At 34.6% G+C, this 17,105-nt stretch overlaps 1 protein-coding gene across 7 annotated transcripts in view; it reads left to right on the forward strand.

Annotated features, from left to right (window-relative positions):
• The window catches only part of dmxl2 (Dmx-like 2), a 64,662-nt gene that overhangs the window by 45,810 nt on the left and 1,747 nt on the right, over positions 1 to 17,105 (forward strand). For 4 of the 7 annotated variants that reach the window (XM_051135913.1, XM_051135915.1, XM_051135914.1 and 1 more), the window contains 15 exons: positions 2,457 to 2,650; positions 2,785 to 2,918; positions 4,096 to 4,181; positions 5,749 to 5,950; positions 6,064 to 6,181; positions 8,592 to 8,654; positions 9,080 to 9,166; positions 10,646 to 10,767; positions 10,846 to 10,984; positions 12,576 to 12,636; positions 12,715 to 12,842; positions 14,437 to 14,514; positions 14,708 to 14,799; positions 14,884 to 14,936; positions 15,306 to 15,523. In XM_051135913.1, the coding sequence (XP_050991870.1) occupies positions 2,457 to 2,650; positions 2,785 to 2,918; positions 4,096 to 4,181; positions 5,749 to 5,950; positions 6,064 to 6,181; positions 8,592 to 8,654; positions 9,080 to 9,166; positions 10,646 to 10,767; positions 10,846 to 10,984; positions 12,576 to 12,636; positions 12,715 to 12,842; positions 14,437 to 14,514; positions 14,708 to 14,799; positions 14,884 to 14,936; positions 15,306 to 15,523 (1,775 nt within the window). The remainder of the gene's footprint in view (positions 1 to 2,456; positions 2,651 to 2,784; positions 2,919 to 4,095; positions 4,182 to 5,748; positions 5,951 to 6,063; positions 6,182 to 8,591; positions 8,655 to 9,079; positions 9,167 to 10,645; positions 10,768 to 10,845; positions 10,985 to 12,575; positions 12,637 to 12,714; positions 12,843 to 14,436; positions 14,515 to 14,707; positions 14,800 to 14,883; positions 14,937 to 15,305; positions 15,524 to 17,105) is intronic. The other 3 variants (XM_051135918.1, XM_051135919.1, XM_051135920.1) reach the window with 1 other exon arrangement.

The raw sequence follows: 17,105 nt of genomic DNA on the forward strand, positions 1-17,105 counted from the left end.
ACACTCCTATTACGGCACAATACAGTTGACTGGAAATGACTGAGCTGGCTTGTCTAAAACAAGGAAGTAATCCATGCATATGATCAATTTACAAACACACTCAAGAGTTCATTTAAGAAATCAGTTCGTCACATGACATAGTCACCTGAACAGGTATCAAAACAACAACGAGAGGATTACTAATCATAATTATAATCACACCAAATAGATTCAAAACAATTCAAAGCACTGGAGAATTGGGAGTTTTTTCCTTTTTTGTAACCTTTTTTTTCTTGTTTGTAATAGATGTGATTGTTTCTTGGATTATGTTGTGTTTCCTGAGATTATTTTGATTTTTATTCTTTGTACTGAAATAAAAAGAATTGTTACAGTGCTTTGAATTGTTTTGAATCTATTTGGTGTGATTATAATTATGATTAGTAATTATCTTGTTGTTGTTTTGATACCTGTTCAGGTGACTATGTCATGTGACGAACTGATTGCTTAAATAAACTCTGAGAACTCTAAGCCTTGGACTTTTTTGATGTCACAAAGGAATCCGATTTATGTATTTTACACCCCAGCATCAGTTTTTTTGCATGTTCGTACGTATACGTTTCAGTAAGTTATGCTATTTACTTCAGCATACCTTCCGACGTTAATTCATGTTTATTTCATGCAATAAATAGTAGTAAAGAGGAAGAAATGATTGGTTGGAACTGAGGTGGCTACAGCGATCTGCCACATCACATTACATTTACCATTTCTAATGTGAAACTAATTAGTTGCCAATATTTATTTTACATATTTAAATTTAAGTTTTATTCTAATATTTCTTTTTCAATTAAGTTTTAATTCAATTACCGAAGTCTTTCTTTCCTGAAAAATGTTTTAATTGTCTTTTAATTGTCTATAAATCCAAAATGTAGTGTTTCTAAACTTAGTTAAACTGAAAAGAGCTTCTGGTGTCACATACAAGGATCACATTCATAAAACAACCTAAAATAACCCAGTGATTAAGGTTTTGTTTTCATACTTGTCGGCTCTTGGCATTTTGTCAAGGTGTTGTCTGGCAGCGCTCAAAGAGAAGATCCTTTGATCATCAGCACAGTAAATTAATCTCTCTGTGTTTTCCCTATCAGCTCTTTGTTTCAAAATAAAACTCCCCACACATACTCACACTCACAGACTCTTACTGCAGGAATTTCTCTCTGACTTCTGAAGGATGATGCTTTGAGGTGATTCTTCTCCTCAGATGTGTCCTCCCTTGCATTTGAGATAAACGTTCCACACTATCAGAATCAAAACGTGCTTTAAATGCTAATGAGATGCCCTTCAGCTCAAAAGAAAACAGAGATAGACACTTTATACACCGAACACCCGAAGAGGTACTGGACTATGTGTTTGAAAAATGAAAGCTTTTGGTCTCTCTCTTTTGAGAGTTTGTTATGTATGATTCAGGTAGCATTTCATCAATACAAAAATGCAGGTTATTTTTAATACTGGCTATTTTTTAGAAATGTGAAAAATACTGGAATTAATTACATCTGCGTCTCCACAAATAAATGAATCAATCAAGATTTGCTAATCACTCCTGATCTCTGTGACTCTGCGAGTTTTTCACTGACTATTTTATTTTTCACATTTTATTTCTTTCACAAACAGTGATGTGTTGTGTGTGTTTATGGCTTGAGAAATTGAAATGGCAACTAACATACAGGTTTTATTAAAGGCTAAGTGTACTTTTAAATGATTAAACACATGTTGTTGTATTTGTTATATAGTTGTACCTGATGAAGTGAAACAGGATAACGGGGAAGGTTTGTTTTCTTGACAGTGTGCTGTGTGAACAGTTTGATATCATGCCGTATGCTCTGTAAGATCACAGGAACCCTCTCAGCTTTATTACCCATGAGCCAGCTGCACGACCTACTGTGAAGCTCAATCAACTGATCTGCCTGTCTACAGTAGATGTGTTTAATCATGGTCATCTGCTTTCATTTTAGGATAAGTTTGTGTTCAGACAGGATTCTTTTCATAGTTTCTTTATCTTCTTCTCTGTCGGTTTATTGGCATGACTTATTTTTACTTTTTTTTTTTTTAATATTTTACCTCTCTGGCTGTGTTTGGAATACTGCTTACTGCTTACTACATACGACGCAGTTTATACTTGCTGCTAGGAGTCAGCAAGTGGCAGCCACCTGTCATCTTGAAAATAAAAATGCATTGTGTAGCATTTTTAATCTAATTTTGTCAAGAAAGAGATTGCAGTAAACTTTTGCAGTACTTTAGATATTGCTTCTATTGCTTAGATATTGCTTCATTGCATTTTGGGATTCAGTATTCTGCATACTGCATACTACTTTCTTTTCCCAAAGTAGTAGCTGGTATTCCATTCCAAACATACCTCTTTCTCAGTTTCTTGCTATATAGCTTCTGTACGTGTCTCATTCTCTCTGTTTCTCTCTCTCCTCCAGCATTACCTCCTCCAACCCCTCCCGCTGAGGACGTGGACCGACAGAGGCGCAGGTTTAACATGCGCATGCTTGTTCCCGGACGTCCCGTTAAAGAGACTCCAGCCACACCTCCACCCATCCCTGTAGAGCGGCCCACCTATAAGGAAAAGTTCATTCCACCTGAGCTCAGCATGTGGGATTACTTTGTGGCCAAAGTGAGACTTGTTTACATGGATAGCTATTTTTTGTTCTAAGTACACGTCCATCATAGAGATGTATTTGGACATCTGCATCGCTTTATAAATCTGAAAAGCACTTAACAGGGTGTCTGTCTCATTGTTTCCGCCAGCCTTTCCTTCCTCTCTCTGACAGCGGGGCGCTGTATGATTCAGATGAGAGCGGTGGCAGTGACAATGAGGATGATGATGATGCCTTCCTCTCAGACACACAGATGACACAACACTCCGATCCAAACTCCTACAGGTGAGATTGTAACACATCAGAATGAGAGTTAAAATAGATTTTTGCAGAAAATTTTAGAAAACAAAGATGAGGATGCATTTTGTAAACTGAAATGATATATTGTTTCATTTTTTGTAACAGATTTATAAACAGTTTTTGCGTGAACGCAGTCTGCTATAGTTATAGTTAAACTCTCTCTTTTTATTGATGGATGAAGTAAAAAAACTACATTTATATTAAAGTTCACTTCCAGAACTAAAATTTACAGATAATGTACTCACCCCCTTGTCATGCAAGATGTTTATGTCTTTCTTTCTTCAGTTGTAAAGGAATTGTTTTTTGAGGAAAACATTTCAGGATTTTTCCCCATATAATGGACTGATATGGTGCCCTGATTTTAAAGTTATTTTCGTTAGAAAATACAATTTAAATACTTTTAGCCTCCAACCCTCGTCTTGTCTTGCTCTCTCTGAACTGTGCATACTGGTCAAGACAGTTAGGGTGTGTAGAAAAACTCCAATCGTATTTTCTCCCTCAACTTCAAAAATAATTTCAAAATCATCCTACATTGCTGCAGAAGTACTGACCCAGTCTTTGTAAAGTGAACATGCAAAGAAGATCAAACACTCTTAACAAAAAAGGTAAAACTGTGATATAGACGATTTTGAGGTTGAGGGAGAACATGAGATGGGAGTTTTTCAACAAACCCTAAATGTCGTGAACCGGAACAAAAAAAGTCCAGGCAGACTAAGACAAGACGAGCGTTTGACATTAAAAAGTATATAAATTGTATTATTTTAATGAAAATAACCAATTGTTTCGCTAGATAAGACCCTTCTTCCTCGGCTGGGATCATTCAAAACCTCATTTGGGATCGTTTGAATCCGCATTTAAACTGCATTTTGGAAGTTCAATCTCAGGGCACCATATCAGTCCATTATATGGAGAAAAATGCTGAAATGTTTTCCTCAAAAAACATAATTTCTTTACGACTGAATAAAGAAAGACATGAACATCTTGGATGTCAAGGGGGTGAGTCAATTATCTGTAATTTTTTTGTTCTGGAAGTGAACTTCTCCTTTAATGTGAACTATAATAATGTTGGTGTTTAGTAAAAAACATTGGTCCTGTGTGCCAAAATACACCTGCATCATATCAGTGTGTAGGCTGAGGGATGTTTGTGTTTGTGTCTTTGCAGTTGGTCTCTGATCCGCCTCGTGATGGTCAAACTTGGCCTGCACAATGTTAAGACGTTCTTGCCGCTGACAGGCCTGGACTTCACAGGTGCATGAGTAGTGGAAATGTACTCTAACATGTAGGGATACACCAATAGGATTTTTTTGGGGCGATACCGATTTTAACAAACAACTATTGGCTGATTCCAATACAGATATCGATATTGGTCAATTGCATAAGCAGGGCTTAAAAACGAAAAAAAAAAAATTGATTTGTATGTAAACATTTCTGTTCCTACTTTTCTCTGTATTATTATCGTTCCAAAACCGGTATGAGTAGAAAAAAATACTAATTAATGATGTTATTTTTTAAACTTTTTCATTGCCTTTATTAATAATAATAAATAATAATACATTCTTTACTCAAAAAGAAAAAAAACACAAAGAGGGTCTTGATTTGGTAGCCTATCTTGCACTTATAGCCAATACAGCATCGTCTTAACTAGGTTTTGACCAAATGTATAAAAAGAAAGAAAAGTCAACATTTTAAAGACATTAATTAAATGATTTTTTCCAAGATATTTAAAAATGTTTGGAGCATGGATTAAAAAAAACACTACTCCTATAAGCATTTTGAGAGAAAAAAAACAACATTAGTCGGCTGTACGCTGCGTTTTATTATTACATTTAGAAATAATGTAGGTTAAAATGCCGGTAAATAAAGCAAAATATTTACAAACATTTTAGTTCCCTTCTCTCCACAGCAAATCCTCTAAAGTAAACGTCAAGCCAAAATGAATTAATTTAAAAGCGAAACTGAAGTCTACCTCTCTCATTTTGCACAAATCCAAATGTTTCCATATTCCGTGTCGTATCTGGATGCTGAAATATTATTTATTATGTAAACTATACCCTTTGTTCTTCACTCACATTATCGACGTAAAAAATCATCCTTCACATAGGCTATATCAGCGCTGAGGCACTGGTCACGCCGAACAGCACAGACTGTACGGACGGAGCAGTGTAACTTTTTATGTTTCTTTAGCTGTATTTTATTTTAATAATGAACAGGCTACAATGTCAAGTTAGCAAAAACGTGTGTGCGTGTGAGGCAGCGACGTGATCACTGCAATTGCTACTCCTTACATCATTTAAAACTGTAAAGCTTTTGCAAAATAAAGAAAATGGCTCAGTTTTCTTTCCGCTCCAGAGCATGTTACAATGATCCAAAATTCAGCACAGTTCTTTCCTTCATGTATAGGCCTACATATTCCTTTTTATAGCCTATATAGTTTTATGAATTTATAGCTGAGCGCAGGCCTTTCACTCATTGGATGCATCAGTGTCACATTTGCATAAGCTGTACTATGCCATTTGACAAACTATATTTTGTTTATTTTGTTTTGGCAAGCATTTAATTATTTTGCCCAGAGAAATATGTTGGATTATGCAACAGACGTGCAACTCATTGTCTCCATGCAGTTAATTAATAAACCATCAGTATAATAAGTGTTTTCATGCTATTTCCGATATGCCGATGGCTTTAAAATAATCAAAAATCGACAATAAATATCAGCGGCCGATACATTGGTGCATCCCTACAAACATGCTTAAACTGTCAGAAGGTAAACTAAATAATTTACTTCCGTTTCCTTTTCCCCCTTGTGTTGTCTTAGAGTTGCCAGTGACGTCTCCCCTGGCCAACGCTGTGCTGAAGACACTGGAAAACTGGGAACAGATTCTTCTGGAAAAAATAAACAAATTTGACGGCCCTCCACCAAACTACATCAACACCTACCCCACGGACCTGAGCGCTGGCGGGGGACCGGCTATACTCCGACACAAAGCCATGCTAGAGCCTGATAACACACCGTTCAAGTGGGTATTCGCTCCAGATGTCTCAGTTAAACCCAAAAATTACAATTAAAACAGAATTACTGATTTTTTTAAAGAATTATGCAACTGTGTAAATAACTGTCCATGTGTTTAAGGTCAAAGCACCGCTTCTCCTTCCCTGCTCGCCGCCTGTGGCATTTTCTGGTCAAACAGGAGGTGCTCCAGGAGACTTTGATTCGATACATCTTTACAAAGAAAAGGAAGCAGAGTGAGGTAATTACAGAATACAGCTGTGGGACCAGACACTGACAGAATAAATGGGGCAGGAGAGATTTTTAAAGAGGCAGGGCCGGTCACAGAGTGAGGTGTACAAATATGCATAGGCTGTGACTGAAATTGCATACTCTTTAAGTAGGTACATCTTTTGAATAAGCAATTCTCAACTGTTAATGTGCAGTACGTTCTGTTTAGTCTGAGTGTGCATGGTGTGAAGATAATCTGGATGTACTGTCGTTGCCATAAGCCATTCACAGATCCTCTCTCGTGGCCTTATACAATATTAAAGTGTCCATCAAAAGTGCTCTCACCTACTGTGAGTTTTCACATGCTGTTTTTCATCTACTATATAGTAGCAAAATATGCAATTTCACATGCAGTCCAAGTAAGGTGGTTAAAGGCCAGAGTTAGGTTGCAAAAGGGATGGGAACAGTGAAAGAGGAAAGTAAGACAGGGCAAGAGTTTGGTATGGAATGGGAGGAGCCAGAGTGAGGTAATTAGAGAGGTGGGGACAATACTAGAATGAGGTAAGACAAGGGGTGGAGTCTTTGTGATGCATTCAAAAGGTGGGGCTAGAAATAAGGGGATCTGAGCTATTTTTATAATTTTCAAGAGTTATTATTATTTTGCGTTATTATTATATTGCAGTTTGAATACAGAATGTCAGTGTAGCAATAAAGAAATCGATTCAAAATTCACTGTTTACATTTTTTTTTTTTTTTTTTTTTTTTGACCACTGCCAAACAGTAACTGTTGTACTTTGCTGAAAGTTCCATGCATATTTAATACTGAAATGCTGGGAAGTATTTACAAGAACAATATTTCATAACTGCTCCACCACTGCATGAAGGGGCTGTTCAGAACAAAAAGAAGAAAGAGAAGAAAAGCACGTAAACATTTGAAATGCGACTGTATATAATATAATTTCAAAACATGTACAGTTAAGGTCAAACGTTTACATCCCCATTTCAGAATCATTAGAAATGTTAATGATTTTACCAAAATAAGAGGGATCATACAAAATGTATGTTATTTTTTATTTAGTACTGACCTGCATCAGATTTTTCACATAAAAATATTTACATGTAGTCCACAAGAGAAAACAGTTCAGTTTAATAAAAGTTTACACCCCCTTGATTCTTAATTCTGTGTTGTTACCTGAATGATCCACAGCTGTGTTTTTTTTGTTCAGTGATAGCTGATAGTTGTTGCTGTCATACTCCAGAAGGAAAAACGATGCATTAAGAGCTGGGTGTGTAAAGATTTTGAATTTAAAGATCAGGGTAAAATTAACTTATTTTGTCTTCTGGGAAACATGTATCTGCAGTAGCTTCTGATGGGCAGTACTAAATTAAAATATATATATATATATTTAGGCAAAATAAGAACAATTTTCACATCTCCATTCTGTTCAAAAGTTTTCACCCTCTGCTCTTAATGCATTGTGTTTCCTTCTGGAGCATTTGTGGAGTGTTTGAACCTTCTGTAATAGTTGCATATGAGTCCCTCAGTTGTCCTCAGTGTAAAAAGATGGATCTCAAAATCATACAGTCATTGTTGGAAAAGGGTTCAAATACACAAACATTCTGAAAAAACAAAGAATTTGTGGGAATTGAGGATTTTTCTGGAGAACAGTGGGCAGTTTAACTGTTCAGAATAAACAAGGGACTCGTGAACAACTATCACTAAACAACAAAAAAAGCTGTGGATCATTCAGGGAACTACACAGTATTAACAATCTAGTGTATGTAAACTTTTGAAAAGGGGTAATTTTTATAAATTCAACTATTATTTTCTCTTGTGGACTATATGTAAATGCCTTTTATGTTAAATATCTTATTCAGGTCAGTACTAAATAAAAAAAAATAACATGCATTTTGTATGACACCTTTTATTTTGGTAAAATAATTAACATTTTTAATGATTCTGAAAGGGGGACGTAAACTTTTGACCTCAGCGATGTGTAGCGTTGAAACTGCAGCGACGAAAGCGGTGGAGAAATGTAAGAGTTAGGAAATAAAAGGGATGACGTTTTGAAAACAACTGTTACAAGAATAAAGAGACGGGGCCAGCATAAAATTATTAAAACGACATTCATTTTTTTTTTAGAAGTTATTAAACTTCAAGATAAACCAGTTGAAACAGGGTTTTTATCCGTTAAATATAGAACTGTAGTCAGTAGTCTTTTTTATGTTGAGGGGTAAGTACTGACACAGATGCTGGAGTGTGCATGTTATCTCAAGACCATCTCTCTCTCTCTCTCTCTGTCAGAGCTTCAATGAGGTTTATTTTGGTCTTTATTATTTAATTTGTTTTTCTCCATCTGTTTGTCACTCGTGCATGTGTTTTGTGCTGTGCCCGTGTGTGTTTGTTAATGTGTGTGTGTGTTGTGATGTGTATTGTGTAGTCTTTAGATCATGTGGACCACCTCATACAAAACTGCGTTACTGGAGCTCGAAAAACCAACAAGGTACTGAGACACAGAATGGGACTCGTCTCTCTGTGAAACCCTCTCAAAGCTTTGGGCTTCTATCCTCTGTCAACCTGCTGTGACCTCACACACACTCTCACACACACGCGTCCGTTTCTTTCCTCACATCCCCTAACTCGTCTGGCTCGGCACTGCTCTTCCTCACTAACCGCCGACGGCACTGAAAGCGGTTAACCAATCAGACCGGATTCTGCTTCTGACACCATGTTTAGCAGATCAAGTAATAACTGCGATTAATTTGTGTTTTGTCCTCTGAGGAGGTGTGTACATGGTCTCAACTGCATGTTAGCAAACTTCCTGCTATTGCTGCTGTGTGTGTGGATGTGATTGGGTGGTTATTTTAGCAACAGCAGTGCAGCAGAACTAATGCGAGTGTGTATTTGTGTATGTGTGTTGTGTTACAGGTGGAGGCTGATATGGGTTACCCTGGAGGCAAAGCCAAAATCATCCATAAAGAATCTGACATCATCATGGCGTTTGCTATTAACAAGGTAAAAACATTTCTATCTCTAGTTCTATTAAAGAGAGAGTGGCTCTGTTAATGGCGTCATGGTTGTGAAGTCAGTTTTCATAGTCAATTAGTTAATAGAAAAACTGAAAATGCAACAAACCACATGTGCAGGACTTCAAATGCTCCAAGTGCTTCTTTAAATATACTTCATATATAGGTCAATACACGGCTCTCTGGAATACTTGATTATGATTGGTCTCAGTTATCAGCTCAGTTGTTTACTTTATTTTAGTGTTGTCACAATACTCCGATATTGACTCCGATCAATGCCTGAATAAAATATCTCAATACTGAACCGATACTACAACAAAAACATAGAACGACAGCTAAAGTAAGTGAATAGTAGATGATCCAAGAACAAAGCCAAATCTTATTTCATGATATAGTAATTTTATTTCACAATAACAATTTATATCATGATATAATCAATTTTTGTTTTTTTTATCTTTGTTATTAATAATAAGAACACAGACACAAGTAACAAAATAAAGGACAAATACAATAAAACAAAGACACAAATGAAACAAATAGGGCCCTATGAAATTTGTTTTATTCCCAAATTCTGTTTTATTTCTTCCATTTGATTTAATTTTTTCTGGATTCCATTTTTTCATATATAGATATATATATATATATATATTACATTAAAAAATATGAATCAAAAATCATGAAACCATGAAACGTACACAATTTAACAGCAATTTCTTAAAAGTTGAACAAAAATTACATTTTAAGGCTCTATAAAAATGTTTTATTTTTCTCAAATCAGTTTTATTTTGATCAAATTCTGTGAACCTGTTTTCTATTAATTTTCTGCATTCCATTTTAATAGTTTAATTAAATTTTAATAATCAAAATCATGTCTAATGAATTGATAAAGATTAGATTTTATAAAGAATTATTTATTTTCTATTTCTTTTCTTTTTTTTTCCTGGAAATACTGTCTTGTGTATTTACATTTTTCTTGTAAATAAATTCTGGTAAATAATATTAGTTTAATAATATTAGTAATAGTACTATTGTTACATTTTGTAATATTTCTGTCAAGTTAAACCAAACTTTTATTTTGACGAGTTGCTGCCTTTATGTGTAGAACGTGCAGGATTCATATTTAAATCGGTGATATTTCATCTAACACAGTAAATTCTGTTTTTATGACTGGATCGTGTGATTCTGTCCGTTTTCCGCTTCGCTTTAATCAAAGGACCCTAAATAAACAGTGTTAATACAGCTCTTATCAAAATGCTGTCTTAAAGAACCGGTACTAGTAAAATGTGGAATCGTACTGTTTTTTTTTTAAGCATATCTTGATACCTTTTAGTATATCTTTCAACGCTACTTTAATTACTGTAAAATTAAACCGGAGGACTAAGTACTAATAAACAGCCAATATGCTAGTACTATGCATGCTGGTTAATAGTGAGAGTTAGTCCTTAAAATAAAGTGTTCTTTCTCTCAGGCTAACACTAATGAAATAGTGCTGGCGTCCACTCATGATGTCCAGGAAGTGGACGTGTCCACGCTGCTCGCAGCTCAGCCGTACACCTGGATCGGAGAGGACTTTGACAAAGAGTCTCGCAGGTTTGTCACCTGTCTGTTTGTATTTGAATCATTCAGATTTGAAGGGACTGATATGAACATCTAGTTTTCTCTGTGTAGCTCTGATGATGTGGATTACCGCTCGTCCCACACCAACATCGCTCAGGCCAGCACAGGTCCCTTTGCCCCTCAACAAATGGCAGCGTCATCCTCCATGCCGTGGCTGGGCAGCGGACAGACCAGCATGGGTGCCAGTGTGGTATGTTAGTCAGACTGTTTTCTGTGAAGTGAAATAAAGTCTGCAAATAAACTTTGATGAAAAAGTTGGGGGGAAGATGGAGTGCAAAAGTAATGGATGATCGCTTGACCTTGTGCTTAGAGCTTTGGAAAAGCGCTTTAAAAATTAAGCTATTATTATTATTATTATTATTATTATTATTATTATTACTATTATTATTTTTATTATTATTATTATTATTATTATTATTATTATTATTATTTATGACTTGCGAAAAGCAGCAGCATTTAACTAAACATTCACTTTTCTTTACATTATTTTATTTGAGTGACACCTTTTAAAAAAATCTTAATAAAGTCCAGATTTAGTTGACAGAATCTTAAAATTTTAAATGTTTTTTAGTGTGTTTTTGTTTTTGTTTTGTTTTGGTTTTTTTACAAAAACATTTCTACAAAATAAGAATATATTATTTTTTACAAAAACATTTCTACAAAATAAGAATATATATATATATATATATATATATATATATTCTTTAAACCATAGTATGCAGGGTTTGTGCAGATACTGTAAAATGAAATGGACTTTGATAGACTGTTCAAGCACTACTTTTTTGATTGTCTTTCAATAATTCACGCACTTTTCAAGTACCTCTTCAACAATATTGCTTTTTTTTTTTTTTTTTTTTTTGAAAAAAAAAGTACAAAAAAACACCAATAAGTTAAATTACTAAATGACATTTAAAAATGCATTTCTAGGTCATTAATCAAGTAAGCAAATTTTTGACATTTGTAAATCTGTGGCCATCTTTTGCACAGACAGTCAGGTTTTCTTGATCTTCATGCTGGAGAACATGATCATCAGATTTTGTTAATGCAGCTTCAGTACTTTAATCATTACCGGAAAAAGAAACCAAATACTCAAAAAGGCCTTAATTTTTTAAAATCAGCTTTGCACACAAATATTACAGCTAAGAATATAAATTGTAATGTACAAGTTTGTATCATATTAGGAAAAACACAGAAGCGTTTGTACTAGTGGTCTCAGATTTTAAACCCCGCTGTGCGTATGCACACACTGAAGCAGGTTCACGATGGTCACATTCCCACAGAGCTGCAGCCGCCGGTGAAGAGCGGCTTCTGACTGTTTTCTTTTGGCTGCTATCAGCAGAACACAAACAGTGAGTCGTGGTCTCAACAGAGCTCTTGATGAGTCTGTATTGAGCTGATAAGTAAACCGCAGACAGTCCGAGCGGCCCAAGGTACAGACCTGCGTCATCACATCAACCTCCACTCTTGTTCTCATTCACGGCTGATAAAGATGACAATATGGAGTTGGGGAAGCTACTTTTTAAACTAGTTTTCCAAGCTCCACATGCTGCTGATTAATTCAAATAATAAACTTCAGACAAATTATCGTTTTATTGTGTAGTTAGCTATTCTACAGTGAGTAACAAAAGATCTGGTACAACGATGAAATCAGATGTTAATGGTGCTGTAGTTGATTTTGATATTTTTTGATATTTGATATGGTAATATTTTACTGTAAAATATAAAGAAACTGTTTGAGATAACAGTGTTTCATGTTTAACTGTGTGTGTGATTTCTGTCAGATCATGAAGAGGAACCTGAATAACGTGAAGAGAATGACGTCTCATCCCATCTATCAGTACTGTGAGTGTCTCTTATTTCACACAAAAGCACTGTAAGGTTTGATGAAACTCCTGTTTGACTTCTTTGACATGTTTTCAGATATGACGGGAGCTCAGGACGGCAGCGTGAGGATGTTTGAGTGGAATCGTCCACAGCAGCTCATCTGTTTCAGACAGGCCGGAAACGCTCGAGTCACACGTCTCTATTTCAACTCACAGGGGAACAAGGTATTGAAGCACTAGCTACTAAAATTCTAAACTTCATAAACAAGTGACTTTTTTTTTTTTTATTCACTTTTATTATTAGACAAGCGTTACTGTTCAAAAAGTTGGATCTGTACGCTTGAAATGAATACTTTTATTTCATTAAGGATGCATTAAATTGATCAAAAGTAGCAGCTGGGACATTTATATTTACAGGGTTTCCGTGGGTCTTAATAAAAGTCTTAAAAGTCTTAAATCGCTTTTCAGTGAATTAAGGCCTTGAAAAGGTCTTAAATCAGAGCAGCAAGTCTTAAATTCATATGATCATGGTATTAATTTGCGTGAGGGATTGTTTCCTCATGTGCTTCATTTTAAAGTGAAGCGAAAGCGTAATTTCTGTGCTACATGGCTTAGGTTGCTTAAATTTACCCTCATAAAATTTGCAGAAACTGTGTATTTACATTTATAAGCATAATGTGACATTATTTCCTCAAGCATTATAAAAATAACTTTTTTTTTTCTTTAAAATGCTTTTATTATTATTATTATTATTATTATTATTATTATTATTATTATTATAACTATTATTACTATTACTACTACTACTATTGTAAATAACTATTTTTAACTATATTTTTAAAAAATATTCCATGTCAAATAAATGCTGTTCTTCTGAACTTTTTATTAATCAAATCACCCTGAAAAAATGTATCACACTTCCTTCCAAAATATTAAGCAGCAGTTTTGTCAACATTCATAATGAAAAATCTGATAAATAAAATATTTTTTAACTAAATTAGCATGTTAGATCCTAAAGGATCATGTGACACTGAAGACTGGAGTAGTGATGGTGAAAATTCAGCTTTGATCAAAGAAATAAATTACAGATTAAGAGAAAATTTAAATTTAAAATAGTAATAATAATAAGCATTGAAAAGGAAAAAAAAACTACTTTTATCATTCTTGAGGAAATATGTCACATCATGCTTATAAATGTAAATATGAATTATAAAACAATATTTCAACTCTATATTTCAGTAATGAAAAGTCTAATGAATGTTAATATAGTGTATTAATTATAATATATCAATTATTGATTTAATTTTTAGTTGGTACAATATCTTTGATTTATTTGGGAAGACATTTACAATTACTGTATTTATAGAGTTGTGTATTTGTATTTAATTAATCACATACATACAGTTAATATATGATGCGGTGTGTTGATAAGCAATAAGTTCTGTACAAATGTGATTAATTTCATTGGATGCCTATTTTACACAGTATTTAGTGAAAATACACACACGCAAATATTAAACTAGAAATTATTAATTGTCCATTGAAAAAGCTTTTGAGCTTTAGTGACTGTTTCCTGTGTAGTGTATAATCATTTCCAGGCTCATTTAGTGTCTGTTCTTCACAGAATAGAGTGAGTGCGTCAGCGGCGCGGTAATTGTTGTCTGTGTTGTTATGTAATAAGTTGAGTACAGCAGCACATCTGTTTAGGAAAGGTCATCCTGTTGTGTCTTCTCTTCTTTATTTCAATCATTATGCAATATGCGGCTGAAAATACCGTCTGTGTCCTTAAATATCTCCATTTTTTTCCGTCTGTCTGCAGTGTGGTGTTGCTGATGGCGAGGGTTTTTTGAGCCTCTGGCAAGTCAATCAGACCTCCTCAAACCCCAAACCGTATTTGGTAAGAGCTTTATCTTTCTACCGCACAAACCTTCCATTACTGAGCGTCACAAATTCCCCTTAGACTCTGATTAAAGCATGTGGCATCTGCAAGCAAATAATGCTAGCTTCACTATTACATACATATTTAGTGTATCTAAAGCAGTATGACTGTATAACATGAAATAGTAAACATCTCTGTGTGTCTGTGTCAGAGCTGGCAGTGTCACAGTAAAAGCTGCGGAGATTTCGCCTTCATTACGTCCTCCAGTCTGATCGCCACAGCAGGACAGTCCAACGATGGCAGGTCAGTTACATGATTTATCCTACTGTCATATAGAAACAGACTGTGTACAATGTTTTTAAGGAAATATTTCACTTTCATCCACAGGAATGTTTGTTTATGGGACACTCTGGTCTCTCCAAGTAACTCAATGATACACGGTACGTCCACAGACTCTTGAGGGAAGGTGTTTTTTGTTTTATGTAATTTTATTCCAAGTCTCAATACATTTTCTGCGCTGTTGCATGAGCAGTTTCAGATCAGTTCATAATCAAAACCATGCATTTATCTCAAGAGATTATGAGCTACTCTTGATGATTTATGACAGGTTCAAAGTGTATGTATATATTGACTAAAAATGTCTTAAGTGTTTTAAAACCTCAGTAGCCCTGTTTTGCAGTTGAATGTCTATTTAAGTAAAAGAGTCTGAGATTGTATGGGTTTGTCTTCTATAAACATACAATGTCATTTAAAAAAGTTGTGTAAAGTATTTTATACCCTAGTTTTATTCTGTATTTCTTTGTATCCAGCGTTCCAGTGTCATGAGAATGGTGCGACGGTTCTTCAGTATGCTCCTAAACAGCAGCTCATCATCACAGGCGGCCGGAAGGGATTCGTCTGTATTTTTGACATCCGTCAGAGACAGCTGCTCAACACATTCCAGGCGCATGATTCAGCCATCAAAGCACTGGCCATGGACTCCACCGAAGACTTCTTTGTCACCGGCTCAGCCGAAGGGAACATGAAGGTATATTCCCCTAAAATGACACAGTGCATCCTAAACATCTCCTGCTGCTGGTATGTGGATGTTTAGGCTAAAAGCTTTAAAAAGCAACAAGTTTTTTAAAAATGTTTTTTAAAACATTTAACTCTAAACAAGAATTAATTTAACTGAATTTAATTAGACATTTTTTTAAGTCAGTGCTAAAACCTCCTCCTTCAGTATCATGTGTGAAAACTACCTTAATAACAAATGTAATAACAAATGATGCAATCTCACATTTTTAGGATAAAAATTAAGTAGCCTTAACAGCTTTAAATGGAAGGAGAAACACTCCTCATTTTCATGTCCAAGGCTTCACATCCAATTAGACTCTACATTGGTGTGAATTCATCAGTGAGTTCATAAAAAGACGGGGAAAATGCCGGGGTTAACAGGTGACACGCTTTCATCCATGTGTGAAGACCTGTACATGTCAGTCTGAACAGATGCATTAACAAGTCATTAATTCACATTAAAATATTTATCGCACATAATTGTTTATTCATTTATCATTGAACATTCATCTTAGTGTAAACAAACATATAGCCTTTTTTGTTTATGCATTTACATTTTTTTTTTTTTTTTTTTTTAATAACACCATCTAGAGAGTATGGTGATCTGTGGCAGATATGATAGTAGTGTACATAATGCACTTAAATGATAACTATTGAGATGTATGCTGAATTGCTGAAGGGTTTCAAAATATTTAAAAATGTACATATTTATTTATTTATTATTATTATTTTTTTTTATTATTTTTTTTTTTTTTGTATTCACAAAATAGTCTTAAATAGGTAACTATTGGTCAGTTGGTACCCACAAAAGATTATTTAAAGCTGTTTTTGTGTTAAATGAGAAAGTATCAAGTAGAAATATTTAATTTGATTCAACGTAAAATGAATTACACAAAAACATTTTGGCTACAACAGCCAAAACAGTAAACCATAAAACATAAAAGAAGATCATTTGAGAAACATCTCAGTATTTTTTTGTTTATACAACAAAAGTCATTGGCTGAACTATCCCTTAAATAATATAATTTAGGAAATTATACTATAAATAAGAAACTAAATCTGCCAGCAGGTGGCGGTAAATGTCTTCATTAGATTCATTTAAACAGCTGATTCATTCGGGAATGAAGTAAACGGCTCTCTTTATGAATGAGCCTTTGAATCATTGATTCATACGATTCGTTCAAAACGCGGATTCATTCAGAAACTAAACAGTGCTGTGTTGCTCGGAGACGTGCAACAATTCTGCCGTGGCTTCAAAGGTAATATGTTCTTTGCAAAATTAAGCAAAAACACATATTATGTTTAAAATATAACAAAATATCAACTTCTTATTTACTAAACAGTTGTATAAAATCACATTTAAACTCGTGATATTTGGGAGAAAATCAGCACTCGTGTAACAGTGCTCTCCCTGCTCATGTGATATCGTATGATATAAATATGAGACAAAAACTCATACAGGGGCATTTTTTGCACCAATATCTTGAATTTTGGGGTGTCCTGCATCATATTTGTCAGCAGTCAACTATATGAAATGTTAGATGACATACAGG

This window comes from Labeo rohita, chromosome 18 (assembly GCF_022985175.1).
Source record: "Labeo rohita strain BAU-BD-2019 chromosome 18, IGBB_LRoh.1.0, whole genome shotgun sequence".
In the NCBI taxonomy this organism is placed as follows: Eukaryota; Metazoa; Chordata; class Actinopteri; order Cypriniformes; family Cyprinidae; genus Labeo; species Labeo rohita.